This window comes from Microtus oregoni, unplaced genomic scaffold (genome assembly GCF_018167655.1).
Source record: "Microtus oregoni isolate MIOR12 unplaced genomic scaffold, Mior012 000012F_ref0000307, whole genome shotgun sequence".
In the NCBI taxonomy this organism is placed as follows: domain Eukaryota; kingdom Metazoa; phylum Chordata; class Mammalia; order Rodentia; family Cricetidae; genus Microtus; species Microtus oregoni.
Genome location: NW_024543071.1, coordinates 12737026 through 12752514, shown reverse-complemented (window position 1 = coordinate 12752514; position 15489 = coordinate 12737026). Strand labels below are relative to the sequence as shown.

The 15489-nt window shown below is 47.3% G+C and overlaps 1 protein-coding gene across 1 annotated transcript in view; it reads left to right on the top strand.

Moving 5' to 3' along the window:
* Window positions 1–9811: 9811 nt before the first annotated feature.
* Sorcs3 (sortilin related VPS10 domain containing receptor 3) overlaps window positions 9812–15489 on the top strand; it is a 624769-nt gene continuing 619091 nt past the window's right edge. The window contains exon 1 of the mRNA XM_041661922.1: window positions 9812–11170. Coding sequence (XP_041517856.1) covers window positions 10553–11170 — 618 coding nt within the window. The 5' untranslated portion in view covers window positions 9812–10552. The remainder of the gene's footprint in view (window positions 11171–15489) is intronic.

Sequence of the window (15489 nt, the reverse complement as noted above, 5' to 3'; positions counted from 1 at the left end):
AGATATGAGAACCATGTCCCAATGGGGACGAGTCACAGATGTCAGTCTGTATGATATGTGCCAGAATGGCACAGTACGAAGAGCTCTTTCAACTCAGGTATACCAAAATTAGAATGCTGATGATGGGATGCTATGTGATGTGTACAGGAATGCAATATAGAGACTATAGAAGACTTTTGTTCTAATGTTAGCGAGATCCATATCCAAACCTTCAGTTTTGTCCCTTAGTATTCGCATCTTTATCTCTGAATCAAATTTCTTCATCCTTGGCAGGTGGGAGCAGAGTCCTATATGGTTGTGTTATTGTTGCACAGGTATGGCCCAGGCACATGACACAACCAACTTTGCTCTTCTTAGAACAGTTATTAAAAGTAAATCAAGCATTGTTGTGTTACTCATATTGCACAGCTATGGCCCAGGTACATGACACAACCATCTTAATGGTGAAAAGATTTATTTTGGCTCATGTTCCAGAGGCTCAGTTCATGATTTCTCAGCACTCTACACTTGAGCAGAACATTATAGAGGAGACACAAGTGCTGGAGGACGTAGGCAGAGGCTGTTCATTCGTTCCTGCCACCCAGACCCAAAATAATCACACAGAAACTATAATGTTTGCAACACTGTTTGGCCAATAGCTTAAGTGTATTTCTAGCTAGTTCTTACATCTTAAATTAACCCATTTTTATTATTTTATATTTTACCACAAGGTTTGTGGTTTGTTACCTCTCGTTTTTTAGGCAGTTATATGGTGTCTCCTGACTCTACCTACTTTTTTTTATATCTCTTTTTGGAGTTTTCTCCTGACTTTACTCTGGTAATCCATTGGCCCAAAGCAGCTTTATTTATTAACCAATATACATATACAGAAGGATTTCCCACACCATTTCCCCATTTTGTTCAAATAAAAAGGACTGTTTTAACTTTAACATAGTAAAATTATATACAACAAAGCAATTATCAAGCAAGAATTATAGTTACAATATTTATATATTTACTTTATCTTTTATCATAACTAAGGGAAACTATAACTATCTATTCTTCAACTCAATCAAAGACCCCAGAAGGATATAATAGTACCTAAGTTAATAGAAAGTACATTGTAAGCAACTTCCAAATCTCTAGAATTGACAGAGACATCCACAGTTTTTCTGTAACATTGGGGCACCCTTCTTTAGCCTACAGACCCATAGTATCTGGCAGAATTTTCCATGAAGCAGGAAATTTTAAAGACAGTTTCACCTATATTGGCAGTTTGTTAGTCACTTTCTTTTGTGTCTTGCAGAATGTCTGGCAGACTCTTTTATGAAGCAGGAACCCCGAAGGGCTGTCTCACTTTTAAACAAGATCAGCAGTTATTTTTTGTGGGCCCTGCATGTCCAGTTCATACAGTATAACATCAAGCAATCCAGCAAAAGCAGTTTCTTACCCAAATGACTAGCAAACTCCACAAGGAACCTCTTTGATGCCGATCATCTTCTCAAAGTAGATTGGTGCTGCCAGAGGTAGATGTGTTTCATTGTCATGAAAAGTCCTAAATTTTTAATACATTTTAAATGCCATATTTTGTTAGTCTTTGAAAAGTTTGAAAAATAACTATATATCTAAAATATATCTCTGTACTAGTTAGTAGAAAACCAAACTAATATGACTACTAGCTTGACTTTTATAGATGACTGTCTATTAACTTGTATTTCTTAATTATACGTCACATTTTTAAATGAGCTGCACAAACACAATGCCTTAATCAAGAGCAGATATATACATATAACAAAATTGACCTTAAATTTGTATCAATAGACCAAGATCCATACTAATGCCAAGTATTCATCTGTATAGCATATGGACCTTTAAATGAAAATAAACATTTAAAAGCAATCATTTAAGGAATTTGGGCATAGTTCTTTCCAAACTACTTTCTGCTATTTGTTGGACAAAGTATTTCTTTTGGGGGTTCACAGAGACCTTTTGGAGGTTCTTGGTCCATCAAACCACATTAGCTTTGAAAGTATCCACAGGTTTTCAACAAGTCTCTGTGGAAACAAAGGCAGAACCTCTTTTTAAAGCAACATATCCTTAGACCCAGTTTTGAAGTCAAAATACTCTTAAAGTAAATATATTGGTTTAGCTTATGTAGCCCGTACAATGAAATGTCTCTCTGTACTTAGCTCCCTCACAGTAAAAAAAAAAAAATTAAAGAAAACACAATAATATACATAATCCAGACTCTCTGTGTATATTCCATCTTTATGTGGCTTATTTTTTACTCTATTGCTTTTTCTACAAGTTTAATATTTATTTTATTATCTTTACTCCTTTAATCTACGACTGTCTGTACTCTTTTATATTACTTTTATTGTCTCTTTAATTTTTCTTTACTTTCCCAAGCCTATTTACATTTTAAACACTGTGATTCATTTAGAGGTCTTTTTTTTAAAGCCTGAATCTGTCTTTACTGTGTACATATAATATTTTGCTGACCAGGAGCTCTTTTAAAATGGTAAACAGCTTGGATGTAGCTGCTCTGAATGCGGCCTCCACCTCTCTCCACCTTTCAATATTGTAGAGGTACCATTACTGCCAGCTCTGGGACTCCCAGGTAGGAGTCATGCTCACCACTTTAACTCTGAGAAGGAGCATGCAACAATAAACCCTTTTTAATCTGAGTAAAAGTTAAATCTGCCATGCAGCATAATGTACGGCCTGGAAATACCTCTGTGCGTGGTGGCGGGAATCTGCCATGGCTCTCCTGTCTGCGCATGCCTAGCAGATCTGATCCTGCGGCCTCTCAGACAGGCTGTGCTGAGCTAGGGGCATGGTCTCAGCTACTTTTCTCCAAACCCCTCGTGGGCACATAAGCATCTGGACTCGAAGTGGGTGGCGGGCATCAGACCCCCAAAGAGCCAGAGCTGTTTCTGTAACTAGCACGAACCAGGAAGCCTTCCCTTAAAGAAACCGCAGTTCTTGCCACTAAAGCTGAGTCAGGAAACCTCTTAAAGGAGCACTGTCTTTGTTTGCCGCCAGAAAACAGAGCCTATCTGAAAAAATGCTGTTACCAAGAAGCTGAGCTTGGCTCCCGTTTTTGTGGGTCTAGAAACCTTTTCTTTTTCTTTAAAAGCTTTTTTAGACTTTATGTAGAAATTATTGCCCCGTGCTTGCAAGCCATTCTGTAGGCGGAGGCTGTTCCTTTGTTCCTGGCCGCCCAGACCTGAAATAATCACACAGAAATTATATTATTTACGATACCATTTGGCCAATAGCTTAAGCGTATTTCTAGCTAGCTCTTACATCTTAAAGGAGGCTTGTTAGTCACTTCTGGGCAGATGGGAACAAAGCAAGTACAACTCAGGACTGTGAAAAGACACGCCTTTAATCCCAGCACTCGGGAGGCAGAGGCAGGCGGATCTCTGTGAGTTCGAGACCAGCCTGGTCTACAGAGCTAGTTCCAGGACAGACTCCAAAGCCACAGAGAAACCCTGTCTCGAAAAAACAAACAAAACAAAACAAAACAAAAAACCAAAAACCAAAAAAAAAAAAAAAACAAGACAAGCCTTCCAATGACTCAGTTTTTCCAAGAGTCCCTCCCTGACTAACAAGACTCATGAACCCATCAAGGACTTAGTCCACTTACGAGGTCAGAACCTTCAGGATCTCTGGAAACGCCCTGTTTCTAACACACTATCACAAGCACATCCCCTCCTCCCCCAAACACCTAAGTCTTTCAACCCAGTCAAGGTGAGAGTAAAGACTAACCTTGTCCATTGTATTCATACTTACCTCGGGCTTCATCTGGGCCAGAACGCGTCCTGAAAGCTTTATGGACCTGAGTTGACTTGATCATCACTATAGCCCCATCCCCCCTGCAGTTTGATCACCACCTGTGTTTGCAGATGAGGGTGGGCAGCAAGAAGTTAAGCGATTTGTTTGAGGCAGCTGGGCTGGTGATTCGTGGTGTTAGAATGGAAACACAAATACTTTGCTTCAAAGCACAGACTCTTCATTAGTGTGCTAGAATGCTTAAGGCCATGTTGGTCGGGAACTAGTGCAAGAGCCAGAATTCGTAATGTTCCTGCCGATAACCAACGCCCGTGGTTCCTGCAGCCGGAAAGGAACCATATCTATCTGAAAGTTATCCAATGAGAATTTTGTTTCAGTTTGATGTTTTAGAAGAGATTCATGATGAAGTGAATTGAGCCCTTTTATTTCTCTAAGAAATAATGTTGTTTTTTTTTTTTGGTACTAGGTATAAATGGATATTTATTTATTTTGGTGGTCGCCCAAGTTATGTGTTCTCTTTTCTGTATACTGAAAAATTATCCTACATTTTTCATTTTTGGTAGATCATAGCTTTCTTTATTCCCTCAGACGGTGTCTTTAGCCCAGGCTAGACTCAAATTTCCTTTAGAATAAAGAATAGCCTTGCACTTCTAATCTTCACGTCTCCTACCTCCCAGAATACTAGGGCTACAGGTGTCCATGTGCATGCAGTGCTGTGGACCAAACCCAGGGCTTCACACACACTAGGAAGCACTCTCCCATTGAGCTACAACCCTGGATTCTAATTATAGCATTTACTGCATGTCCTAGGGCTGGTGATTCTGGTTTGGCCAATAAGAACCAGCAGAGACTAAGAAGCAAGTGGGAGTTGAGCCGGTAACAATGGAGGTGGCAGCCAGAACTGGATTCTGGAGGGAACAAAGGCAGCTATGCTGGCTGTAACACTCACCATCTAGAGGTGATGGTCAAACTTGTAACATCTTAGGTTTGATGAAACTTGAAGCAGGGTCCTTACAGGCTCAGTTCTGGGGCAGGATTTCAGGTTTCATTTTGCCTGCAGAACCCTGAATCTGGTTTTCTACCCTCCGACACATTCTAGGCGTTTACAGAATTGAATGAAATAAATTTTCTGTTTAAAGCAGAATTTTGTTCTATTGCTTACAATACTGACTGATACCACAGTCTCTAGTATCTGACAAGTCCTAGAACGTTTGCATTTTAAGAAAAGTATCTAGAAAACATTTGCATGATCAGCTCAAAAGAACAGCTGGCTTGTAGTTGCAGCAGCAGCATTATTATTTTACAGTAATCTGTTCTGTCATGTGTTGCACATTTATTGCAGGTCAGTCTGAGCCAGGCACCAGGCCAGACATCGTATGGAGACGACACTACTGCTGAGGATACAATATTGAGCAAAATAGATGCTTATTGGCTTCACAGACGCACAGTGGCAGGAAGTCCTTTAAGGGTCGCCTGGCTGCTTCTGAGTGCAGTTCAGGTTGTACTTTTGATCTGTTTCCTCCACAGATATCCAGAGTTCCAATACTGATGGTTACTTTGATGTTGCTTAATTAATGTTTTTAATTGTACAGAGTCCATGAAGTGGCTTATTAAAATAAACAGATATAAGTTTCAAAGACTCTTAAACGATAAAATCAAGCAGCGTTTAGTGAAAGGGAAACACGGGCTATAAATTCTGTCCTGAAGTCTGTTAGAGCTGGAGACCTTGGCACTCAGCTTGACTACTGGGTCAAGAAGATGACAAAGTGTCAAAGCAAAACCAGTGCAAGGAAGTGTTGCAGAAAGGACGGCAGTGCTGGGGGAGAAACCCATGGTTCCTGGCCCTAAGTCTTAAGAGAATTTGCCTTTCCATCTTCATATTAGTTCCTTTTCTGATGTTGTGATCAAACACCATGTCCAAAAGCAAACTGTGGAAGGACAGGTTTATTTTGGTTTATGGTTTCAGAGGAATAAGAGTCCCTCATGGCCAGGCAGCATAGCGGCAAGTGACAAGCATGGCAGGAGAAACAGGAAGTTGAGAGATCATATCTTCAAACACCAGCAGAAATCAGAGAGTTGACTGAAGTAGGTCAAGGCTATGATTCTCACATTTGGTTCCCAGCAGTATTCTTCTTGTAGAAGGGCTGCACATCCTAAACCTCTTCAAACAGCACCCCCAACTACAAACCAAGTGTTCAAACACCTGAGCATATGAGGGCATTTCTCATTGACACCATTACAGCCCTCATAAAAGGGGTGCTGACTATTTGCTGAATGATGAGAACATTGTACCTGGGATACTTCTTTATATGTACCTGCAGTGGGTGTTCAGAAGGGAGCAGAATACTTTGCAAAAGAGGGAGTGTACTGTAATGGTTATTAAACAAGCTAACAAAGAAATGCCTGAGACTTTTGGGGATACATTTAGCTTAACCCCATGGATATTTTAAGGTATAATTGCTTTCTCAAGTTTTCTGTAATAGGAACAGAAGACCTGATGACAAAATGCTTTCTCAGTGTGACCTCCTTTGATTTTCTTATTGAGACAGAGTGAGGCTAGTTTTATCCATCCACCTCTTCTTTCCAGCAAAAGAGTCAGGGGATCTTTGGACCATAGTCCTCTTCTTTGAATTCCAAACTGACAAAGCAGAAAAATGAGGAATTTGATGAAGATGCTGATATGATTATGGGGTTAATGGAAGCAGTGTTGGGGATCACGGGGCTGGGGGGCAGGCTTTATAGAAGAACTGGCTTTTAAAACAGACTATGGTGGAACTGTAAGAGAGGGTACATTCCATTCCAGACTTCAGGGACACAGCAAGAAGGTTCATGAAGGCAGAGCAGTGCACAGAACTTTGGAATCCATTCCAAGAACTGCATGACTGACCACTGAGGAACTGTGAGGTCAGTTCATAACACCATCTTCCTTATGCTCCAACAAGTCGTACCTGCAGCTATGCTGTTTAAAAACAGTAGCCACCGGTTACATATGCTAATTAAACATTTGAAATATAGATAGCCTAAATTTAAATCTGCTATAAGAATACAATATGCATTTGATTTTGAAGACTTGGTGCAAAATATGTGAAAATACCTCAACAATTTTGATGTTGGCCATGAGTGGAAATACAGGTGTTTGGCAAATTCATTGCAGTAAAGTATAAAATTAACTTCACTACAATTTATTCATGAGGTTGCTGGGGCGGTGCTGGTGGGAAGGCTAGCTCCAGGAAGGGAAGAATTGAAAATCAGGAAATGATAGGAAGTGATGGTGTGGCTCAGAGCCACCACAGGGTTTGATTCTGGGCATGAACAGTGAGAGCAGGTGAAGTCATTTTTCGCTCGACCTCACAAGGTCCTTCCTAGCGGAAAGTAGAAAAAGGTAGGCGTTAAGGTTGCATGTCATGCATTTACTCTTCATCACCGAGATGTTGTGAGGTGTTGGTAGGTCTTCATGAATGCACTTTTAGCATAGGTGTGCATATTCTCCTGTTTGAATGTGGTTCTCCTTGCCAAAACTCATGGAAGGACAGTTCCTTTGTAGAGTGATGTTGGTGTAGTGGGGGGCTGTTAGACATCCGACTAATGCATCCCTGAGAGACTTCTAGCTCCCTTAAGAACCAGGTTAATATTTTAGAGCATGGGTTGTTGTGAAGCCTATAACCTCTTCTGTGTCACTCAAATGTGTTCTGGCCTGTGATGGCATCTTTTGTGCTGTGACACACCCGAGAACCTTACCATATGTGGTTGCCCAGTCTCGATCTCCCGTGTTTTTAGAGGGGTGAGCCAAAATAAAATAAACATTTTTTTTCTCGATTTCTTCCTTGAGTATTTTGTGATGGCAACAGAAAGTAACTCTGACACATGGCATGCAGCGTTCAGGTGTGGAGCTCATGGGAGGACTGGGTAGGGCTGTAGATTCAGGAGTCAACAGGCAGAGGAAGTGATTCAAGGGCAGATGTATAATTTCAGGAGGAAGAACTGATGAGAGCCAGGCACAGAGAATTGAGGGTCTGAGAGAAGATGGAACTCAGAATTCAAGAGGGGAGAGAAGAAGCTAATTGAATGTGATTGGAGCCAGCCTTGTTTGCAAACAAGAGATGAGCTTTATTGGGAGATGGCACACACTAGATGACGTCTGTGTATAGGGGTCTATGTGCATAGAGATCAACATGGGGTGCAAAGGCCCAGAGGGGAGCCACTGGTGAAGGCGGCACTGCAGGTGTGAGGGAGAATGTTAGAGAAAGTTGCAGGAACTCAGAGAGGCTGCTGGGGGTTGAGCAGAAGAATTTTTAAGCAAATGGAGAAAGAGGAGAACGGTTGCAAAGGCAGATACAAGCGACCGGGAATCACAGGGGTTGATTCTTCTGATGGGAAAAAGAGCTTCTCTCAGAGGCTCTGGGATTGCTTTCCTAGAGTGTGTGGACGAGGGGGGTGCGGGGTGGGACGGAGAGTCGGGGAAAAAGCGCTAAAACTGGCCTGCATCTCCCCGGTGGGCAGACTTGGGAGGCTTTAAGAGCCTTGTATCCAGAGCCGAACTAACAGACCAGACCTCGTAAGTCATGGCATCTCTGCTCAGAAACCCTTCAGAGAAAGTAAACCTTTCTCACTTCGTTCCGGCTGCAGCTCCCGCCTTCTCCGGCAGGGGCGCTGGGTACCAGCGGATAGCGGGTTCCCTCCCAGCAACACCGACTCCCTCGCCCACCTGAGTCAGTGGCTTTGCAACTTCCCCTCCACTCCGCAGCACTGTGCTGCGCTTGGTCTGGGGAAATCCACCAACGCCAGATCCACTTTATTCTGGGTGGGCATTGTTTCTGTCTTCTTTCTCCGGCCTAGTCGTCTCCTTCGCTCCCAATTTTCATTTTAGCTTTGGTGGGAAAGCAAGTTCAGAAGGCAAGGGCTTCGGGGAATCCCTGGCTTCCCAGCCCTTCAGCGCAGGTCCAGAACCCAGGCAACCCCGTTGCAGGCTGCAACCCTCCCGACCTTTTCCAGGGCTTTCTCCGAGCTCATCCATTTCTTTCACACCATCCTCTCCACGCCTCTCATGTATTCTCCTTTTCTGGATTTCCCCGTTTTGTTCTCACATCTCCAACCACAATTCCTCTCCATCCGGCTTTCACTTTCTACAAAGAATTTCATCTAATTCCTACGAGGAAGGAACAGCTTGAGATCTGTGTCCCTTGCCCAGCCTTAACTCGTCACCCTGAGCCTTTTCTACTAGTCCTTCCAGCCCCCCACTCATCATGCAGTACTTTCGATCTCCAGATAGCTAGGTGTTTCCAGGAGGAACCGCGCCTCTAACCCGTCCTCAGGTTTCCCTGCTCATCAAACTCTCTGTCTTCCTGCGGCCAGAAAGGGTCCCAGGCGCATCAGGCGCGCAAACTACTGTCCTCCTGCGTTGGAGAAGGGGACCTGATAAACCTATGCAGAGTTGGGCAGGGAACCTTCCAAATGGTGGCAGGCACTTTGAAACACTGGCCCTGCTCAGAATAGCATCTGGATATCGAAAGGACAAGACTTGGTAATCCAGGCTAGGAAAATGGGATCTGGATCTTCCCTGTGGGAGCAGAGTCTTTAATACTCCCCTCTCACTTCTAGCCTGGTGTCCCGAGGAGGACAGTATTTGCCTGATCGCTTTCAGGCTCACTTTCCAGACCTCAAGGCAGCTCAATCAGATTACGTCCACAGGTCCTGGGGGGGACTATGGTTGCGTCAGGAAGAGGGGTGCTGTCCTTATTCTCCACATTTTTTTCTGACCACTCACAGGCTCTTGGAGATGCACAGCCTATGCATGTCCGGCAAGCACCCAAGGCGGAGCGCACCTCCAGCCCCGCCCCGCCCCGCCCGCCGTTCTCACTCAAGCCCGTGTAAACGCGCACGCACGGGGCCGCGCGCCCCCGCACACCCAGCAACACCCTCATACACACACCAGCTCAACCAGGTAACCCCCCCCCCCCGAGGCGCCCTCCCGCCAGCCCCGGAACACCCCTGGTCTCCCTCTTGCTCGCTTGCGCGCACGCACGCGCACGCACGCACTCCCCGCGCCCCCGCACCGGGAGGGGGCGCAGGCCTCCGGGGGCGGGGAGCCAAGAGCAGAGTCGTGGGTCCATCCCGCGCTTGGCTTCCGCGCGGAAGCTCCGGGCTGGCCGTGGTTTCCAGAACGAGACAGTTGGCGTTGGAAACAATTTACTCCTCTTCCTCCACCTCGAGACCCTATACTTCCCCGCGCGCCGCCTCCCGCTCCCAAGAACAGACCCGAAGAGTGAATCCCCAATTGCGGCCAGGAGCGGCTTCCCAACTCCGCGCCCGCAGTAGGCTGGAGGCTTGGAGACTGGATTTCTGAGAGACTCCGGCTTGGGGTCTGCTGTCAGTCCCTCCTCCTGGATCCGGCTAGCGTTGCCCATTTTAAAAGAGGATTTTCTTATTGCCTCTGAATACTTCTTTTTCACAAAATTTCTGAAAAAAGGTCGGTGGGAAAGATTTGGAGAGGGGAGGGGGACATTCAAACGGCCGGAGCATCAAGGGAGCGTTCAGTACTTGCTTTTGGGTTTTGGAATCACCCTCTGGACCTGAGCAAGCAAGCCAAAGAGGGAAGAGAGCAGGACAGTCGAGGCGCTCCAGCCGGAGCCACCTCCTTCCCGGCCGCCCCCTCCTCACTCCCCCGACACACTCGCTTGCTCACTCGCTCTCTCGCCGGCGTCCCCCCCACCCCGCCGGACCCGCACCTCGGCGGGCGCCACAACTCGGCAGCCCGAGCCGCGGTAGCCGCAGCGGGATGGAGGCGGCAGGCACCGAGCGCCCCGCAGGCTGGCCCCGGGCGCCCCTCGCCCGGACCTGGCTGCTACTCTTGTCTACGTGGGTCCTGGCCGGCGCCGAGATCACTTGGGGCACGACGGGAGGTCCCGGGCGTCTGGTGTCTCCGGCTTCGCGGCCACCAGCGTTGCCTCCTCTCTTGCCACGGGCAGCGATGAACCGGTGGCCTGAGGAGCTGGCGAATGCACGGAGAACCACAGCGCTGAGACGTGGGTCCAGGCTAGAGCTACTGCCCCGGGCGAACGGCGGGGAGATACCGGCTGAAACTGAGGGAATGTCTCCTGAAGACGTGAGGTGGGTCCGGGGCATCCCGGCTCCTAGCACGGTGGGCAGCTCGAAGAGGACTCGCCGTGCACAGCCCCCCAGTACCCTGGAGCGCGGGGACTCTTGGGCTACTGCTCCCGCAGATGGTGCCAAAGGAAGCCGCCCTCAAACCAAGGGTTCCCGGGAAGAGGTGAAGGCGACACGGACTGGAGGACCGGCGGCTGAGGAGCTCAGGTTGCCCAGCACGTCTTTTGCGCTGACTGGGGACTCTGCCCACAATCAAGCCATGGTGCACTGGTCAGGACACAACAGGAGCGTGAGTACTCCCATCTAGTTCCAGATCTGTAGTTTCCTGACAGCCATCGGGAATGAGGGGCGGGAGCGAGGGGCAGACAGTTGTTTTGGATCCAGATGGAAAACCGGGGTGCCTAGACTTCTAGAAAGGGGTTTGTCCTGCCCCTTCACGCTCCCAACAGGTTAGCAGAGTTTTGTTGTTCAGATGGTGTGTGCATCTGTTTACTGAAGACCCTGGCACTGAGGCTGTCTGGAGGGCTAAGTGTGTCTTAAAGCTGCTTGGACCAGGGATCTGTGGTCGCTCTCCTGCATTCGGCGTGGAGAGTCACTTTTTCTTTTCTTGAATTCGTGATGCTTGAATTTGTGGGTGCAAACATAGACTGATGTGGAGAAATCTCTAGACAGATTTCTGAGACTGGGGGAGTTCCTCTTTGCCCCCTCAACCTCGGGTCACACACGCTAAGGGATCCAGGGAAATAGGGAGATTGGGACCACAGGACTCCGACCCACTTGTTCATTTTGGACTGACTGCTAGGCGCATGTAATGCTAGCCAGACAGTGAGCTGGGCTGCCTCACCAAAGCTGGAAGGCTATCTGAGTGGGGGCAGGCAGGAAAAAAAAGTTTAAGGCGTGAAGCGAATTTCCATGCCCTTTCCACACTGCTTCTTCTCGTGCTTGTATTTCGGGTACAAGTGGGGGAGTAGGAAACTCACTTTCACCTCTGCGTCCAGCAAACACAAATGGCTCCAGGATCAGAGCTAAACCCCTGCTCCTTCAGAGCGCATCTTTGCTCCTTTTTTCTTTGCCATCTGGGGCCCCAGGGTGTTGTGACACCAAGAGGTGGCACCTTCCTTAAACCTGAGGCTTTGGGGCTCAGGAACGGGGGTCCAGCTGAGTAGGGTCCTCTTCAGGCAGCTGCAGCTGCCGGCAGCACCTGCTTGCTGGGTCTCTCTCCATCTCACTACCACGCAGCAAGCACCGGTTGCCAAAATCCTTCCCTCTCTTTCCTCTTGTGGTCGCTATTTAACCTGGCCTTGCCAAATCGTTTTTTCTGGTGTGGCTTTCCAGTTCAGTTGAGAACCAGACTTAGGGCAGAGCAGGGGTTCCATTAAGAGGACTAGGGATTCACAAGCAACTCTGAGAGCTCATTTGAGGGGAAGTGCTGCCTCTTTTGTATGCCTCTTCATGACAGGCTTTACGTGTGTGCGTGTGTGTGTGTGTGTGTGTGTGTGTGTGTATGTGTGTGTGTGTAGGGGTTATATGGTTGGTTGAGTATTGAATAACAGAGACGCCAGGGCACAGAGTGCAGAGCTAGGCACACAAGCAGTAACCAAGTACAGTTTTTTTTTTTTTTTTAGTTCTCAGTGATTGGGGCTGGGAGTAGCAAAGTCTGAGTACCAGGTGCTGGGTTCAGAGTAGAAGAGTCCAGATCCACAGAGCAGCTTGGTGACTAATGGCTTCATCTACCTCCATCAAGAAAGCCCCCACCCCTCAGTCTTGGATTGGATGACTTTGGTCACGGGGATCAGGCTGGGGTGGTGCACCTCTGCAGGGCTGGGTGGCTGAAGACTTACTTCCAAGTTCCCAGGAGAGCTCCTGGTGTGTATGGGGAAGGGTGCAATTCCCTGGATGCAGAGCTTGTGATTTCTGACTTCTTTTTTTGGATCCTTAGGGATTGTTGACTGTTTTCTGGGGTTTTCTCTCTTTGAGGAAGGGGTACCCTTGCGTATGTGTGACATTAGGATTAAATTCCCTCAGCCAGAAGTGCTTCATCTCGGCTTTAATTCTAAGAGACATTTAAAAAGATTGACAAAACCCCTGGAAATGGGACTTTAGATAGAAAGTATTTCTCGAAAACCATAGGTCAATGTATAAGGACTTCTATGCTCAGCTTCAGGGTGGTTGGTTGAGCAGCAAAGAATGTGAGGAATGGTCTGGCTTGCCCCCATTGGGGAAATGCCTCTTCAATCAAGATAGGGCCAAAGGTGCTGGGTAGCAGACCAGTTGGGCATGGAGATTTGAGTCATCTATGAACCAGCTCCTGGGAACTGTGCTCTTGGCTAGCTTCCCTGCCCCAGCAAGGAAGCTGCCCAGCAAGGAAGCTGCCCCAGCAAGGAAGCTGCCCCAGCAAAGAAGCTGCCCCAGCAAGAAAGCTGCCCCAGCAGCTCTTCCCCAGACAGAGGAACTGCTTACTTGGTCCCTAGGCTGCACCTCTGCACCTGCCTTTTGAGCACATATTGCCCACAGCACCATGAGGAAAAGTGTCATTGTCAAACCTGGGTGCTTTGAAAAGAGGGAGATGTCTTTGTGAGTATCCTCAGCAAGATGTTCTTTGCCTCCTTTGCCAACAGTGATGATGATGATAATGAAGAAACATCTGGAAGTCTTTTTACTACTGCTTCTAAGTGGAGGGCGATGTCACAAGGCAGAGAATATGGGCCTACGAGCAGGCTCTTCTAGCCAGGAAAGACAGTTCCACCTCATGGCTGCTGAGGTTAAGCAGACCCTTTAAGCAGCCGTTTCAGCCTTAGCAGTTTGGGCTTTTCTGCTTTGCTCCCAGGTGCCTTTGGTGAGCTGCAGCCCTTGGTAGGAATTTCCTCAGTGGTGGTGGATGCTTGTCACTGAGCACCGGGCTCCATACTGGTAGAGTTTACAGTCAGAAATGAGTAGTTGGACCTCCTTAGCCCTCCTCTCTTGATTCAGCAGATACTTCAGGAGCAGGAGACCAAGAAGAGATCCTTGTATATAAGGACGATGCTGCCTTTCTCTGGCTGAGCAGTGAAGCTGTCCAAGAGCACAGCTAACGGTCCCCAAGAGCTGGTTAGTGGATGGCTCAAACCTCCATGCCCCGTTGGTCTGCTACCCAGGACCTTTGGACCCATTTTGATCTCTCGGGGCAAATGCTTGCTTTGGTACAATAACTGGGGTGGGTTTTCTTGAGAGGTGATAGAGGAGGTGCTAGCAGATTGCACAGAAAGCAGGGGAGGGAGACCTGGGCACTGACTTGGCTAGTGAGGTAAGTAGCCATGGCCTTGGAGCCTCTGCCCTAGAGCAGATCTGCAGATGGTCTTGCTTGCTGCTTGTATTCCGCTGGGATCCTGGTGATTAATGGGTCAGAAAGGGTTTCACAAACACCCCAGGGGAATCCAGTCCCCATGGCTTACGGGGGAAACAGAAAAACACATTATTCTGTCCTTTTCCTTCAAAGGGAGGAAGAGGCTTCCTTGCTTGCTCAGTGAATTGGCAAATGGCCCTGGAGAGTGTGGAGCTGTGAAGGCAAAGCCCACTTATTCCTCCCTCTGCCTCGGATTAACCCCCGATTCTGCATCCTCTTAGGTCAGGCACCATTTCTTCTTAGCAGCTCACACACAGTGGCTTTACAACCCGGTGCCCCTGTCGTGTGTCTGCTTGGGATGACTTGGCGGGTAGTTTTCAATTAATGCGCCCAGCCTTAGTGGAGAGAAATGAGGAGATGTAGGGTCATTCTAGGTCCCTGCCAGATGCAGAGCAGGGTAGAAGATGTACGACGAGGTACGATTTCCTACCCTTAGCTAATGCAGCTAGCCTGTACTCTAAAATATTTACTCCTCATGTGCAAAATAGTGACAGATTTGATCCGATTCATTGTATTTCACTCAGCAGAGCATCTCACTGTGCTCCCAAGCAGATTTTTCAAACAGCTTTTGGCTGGATTGCCTAGCCGTCACCATCTCAGTGTCACAATATCTTAATGCATTTTGCCTTCTCTGAGGCTTAATAAAGAAGCCTGCCACAGAAACCATTCTTCAGGGGTTTGCCAAAAAAATCTGTTTTTAATTAATATTACAAGGAAAGGCGTCTCAGTTGAGACAGAACTGGGAAACACACCGGGACACAACAGCACTAATTGCTCTGGGTCACCGTCCGCCAGGAGTGGGGATGCAGGCGAAGGAGGGTGGACCAAAGCTGTTTGTCTGTTTCCAGAGACCTCTGATGGCTGGGTTACTGGCTCTGATTTGCTTCTCAGATCCTGTGCTGGTTTCCAAGGTGAGCAGAGAAGCAAATGCCCTCATCGGGAGGCCCCACTCAAGGAAGCCAGAAATACAGTGATTGCACCTGCATTTTGATTGGCGGGAAAGGAAAGTTGAGTAGTGACTTCCCCAGTGGTGTTGGGTTTAAGAATCGAGGTTTGGTGCATCCAGTGTTAAGAAAGCTCTGGAAGCTCTTTTGTTTTATTTTTTATTTTTTCTCTAGCTGTGTAACTCTGTTGTTGCTAGGGGAAATCTGGGAGCAGCGATCTATGGACCAGAGCCATCTCATAAGGAACAGAGAAGTATGACAGAGCCAGACACACGGTCCATC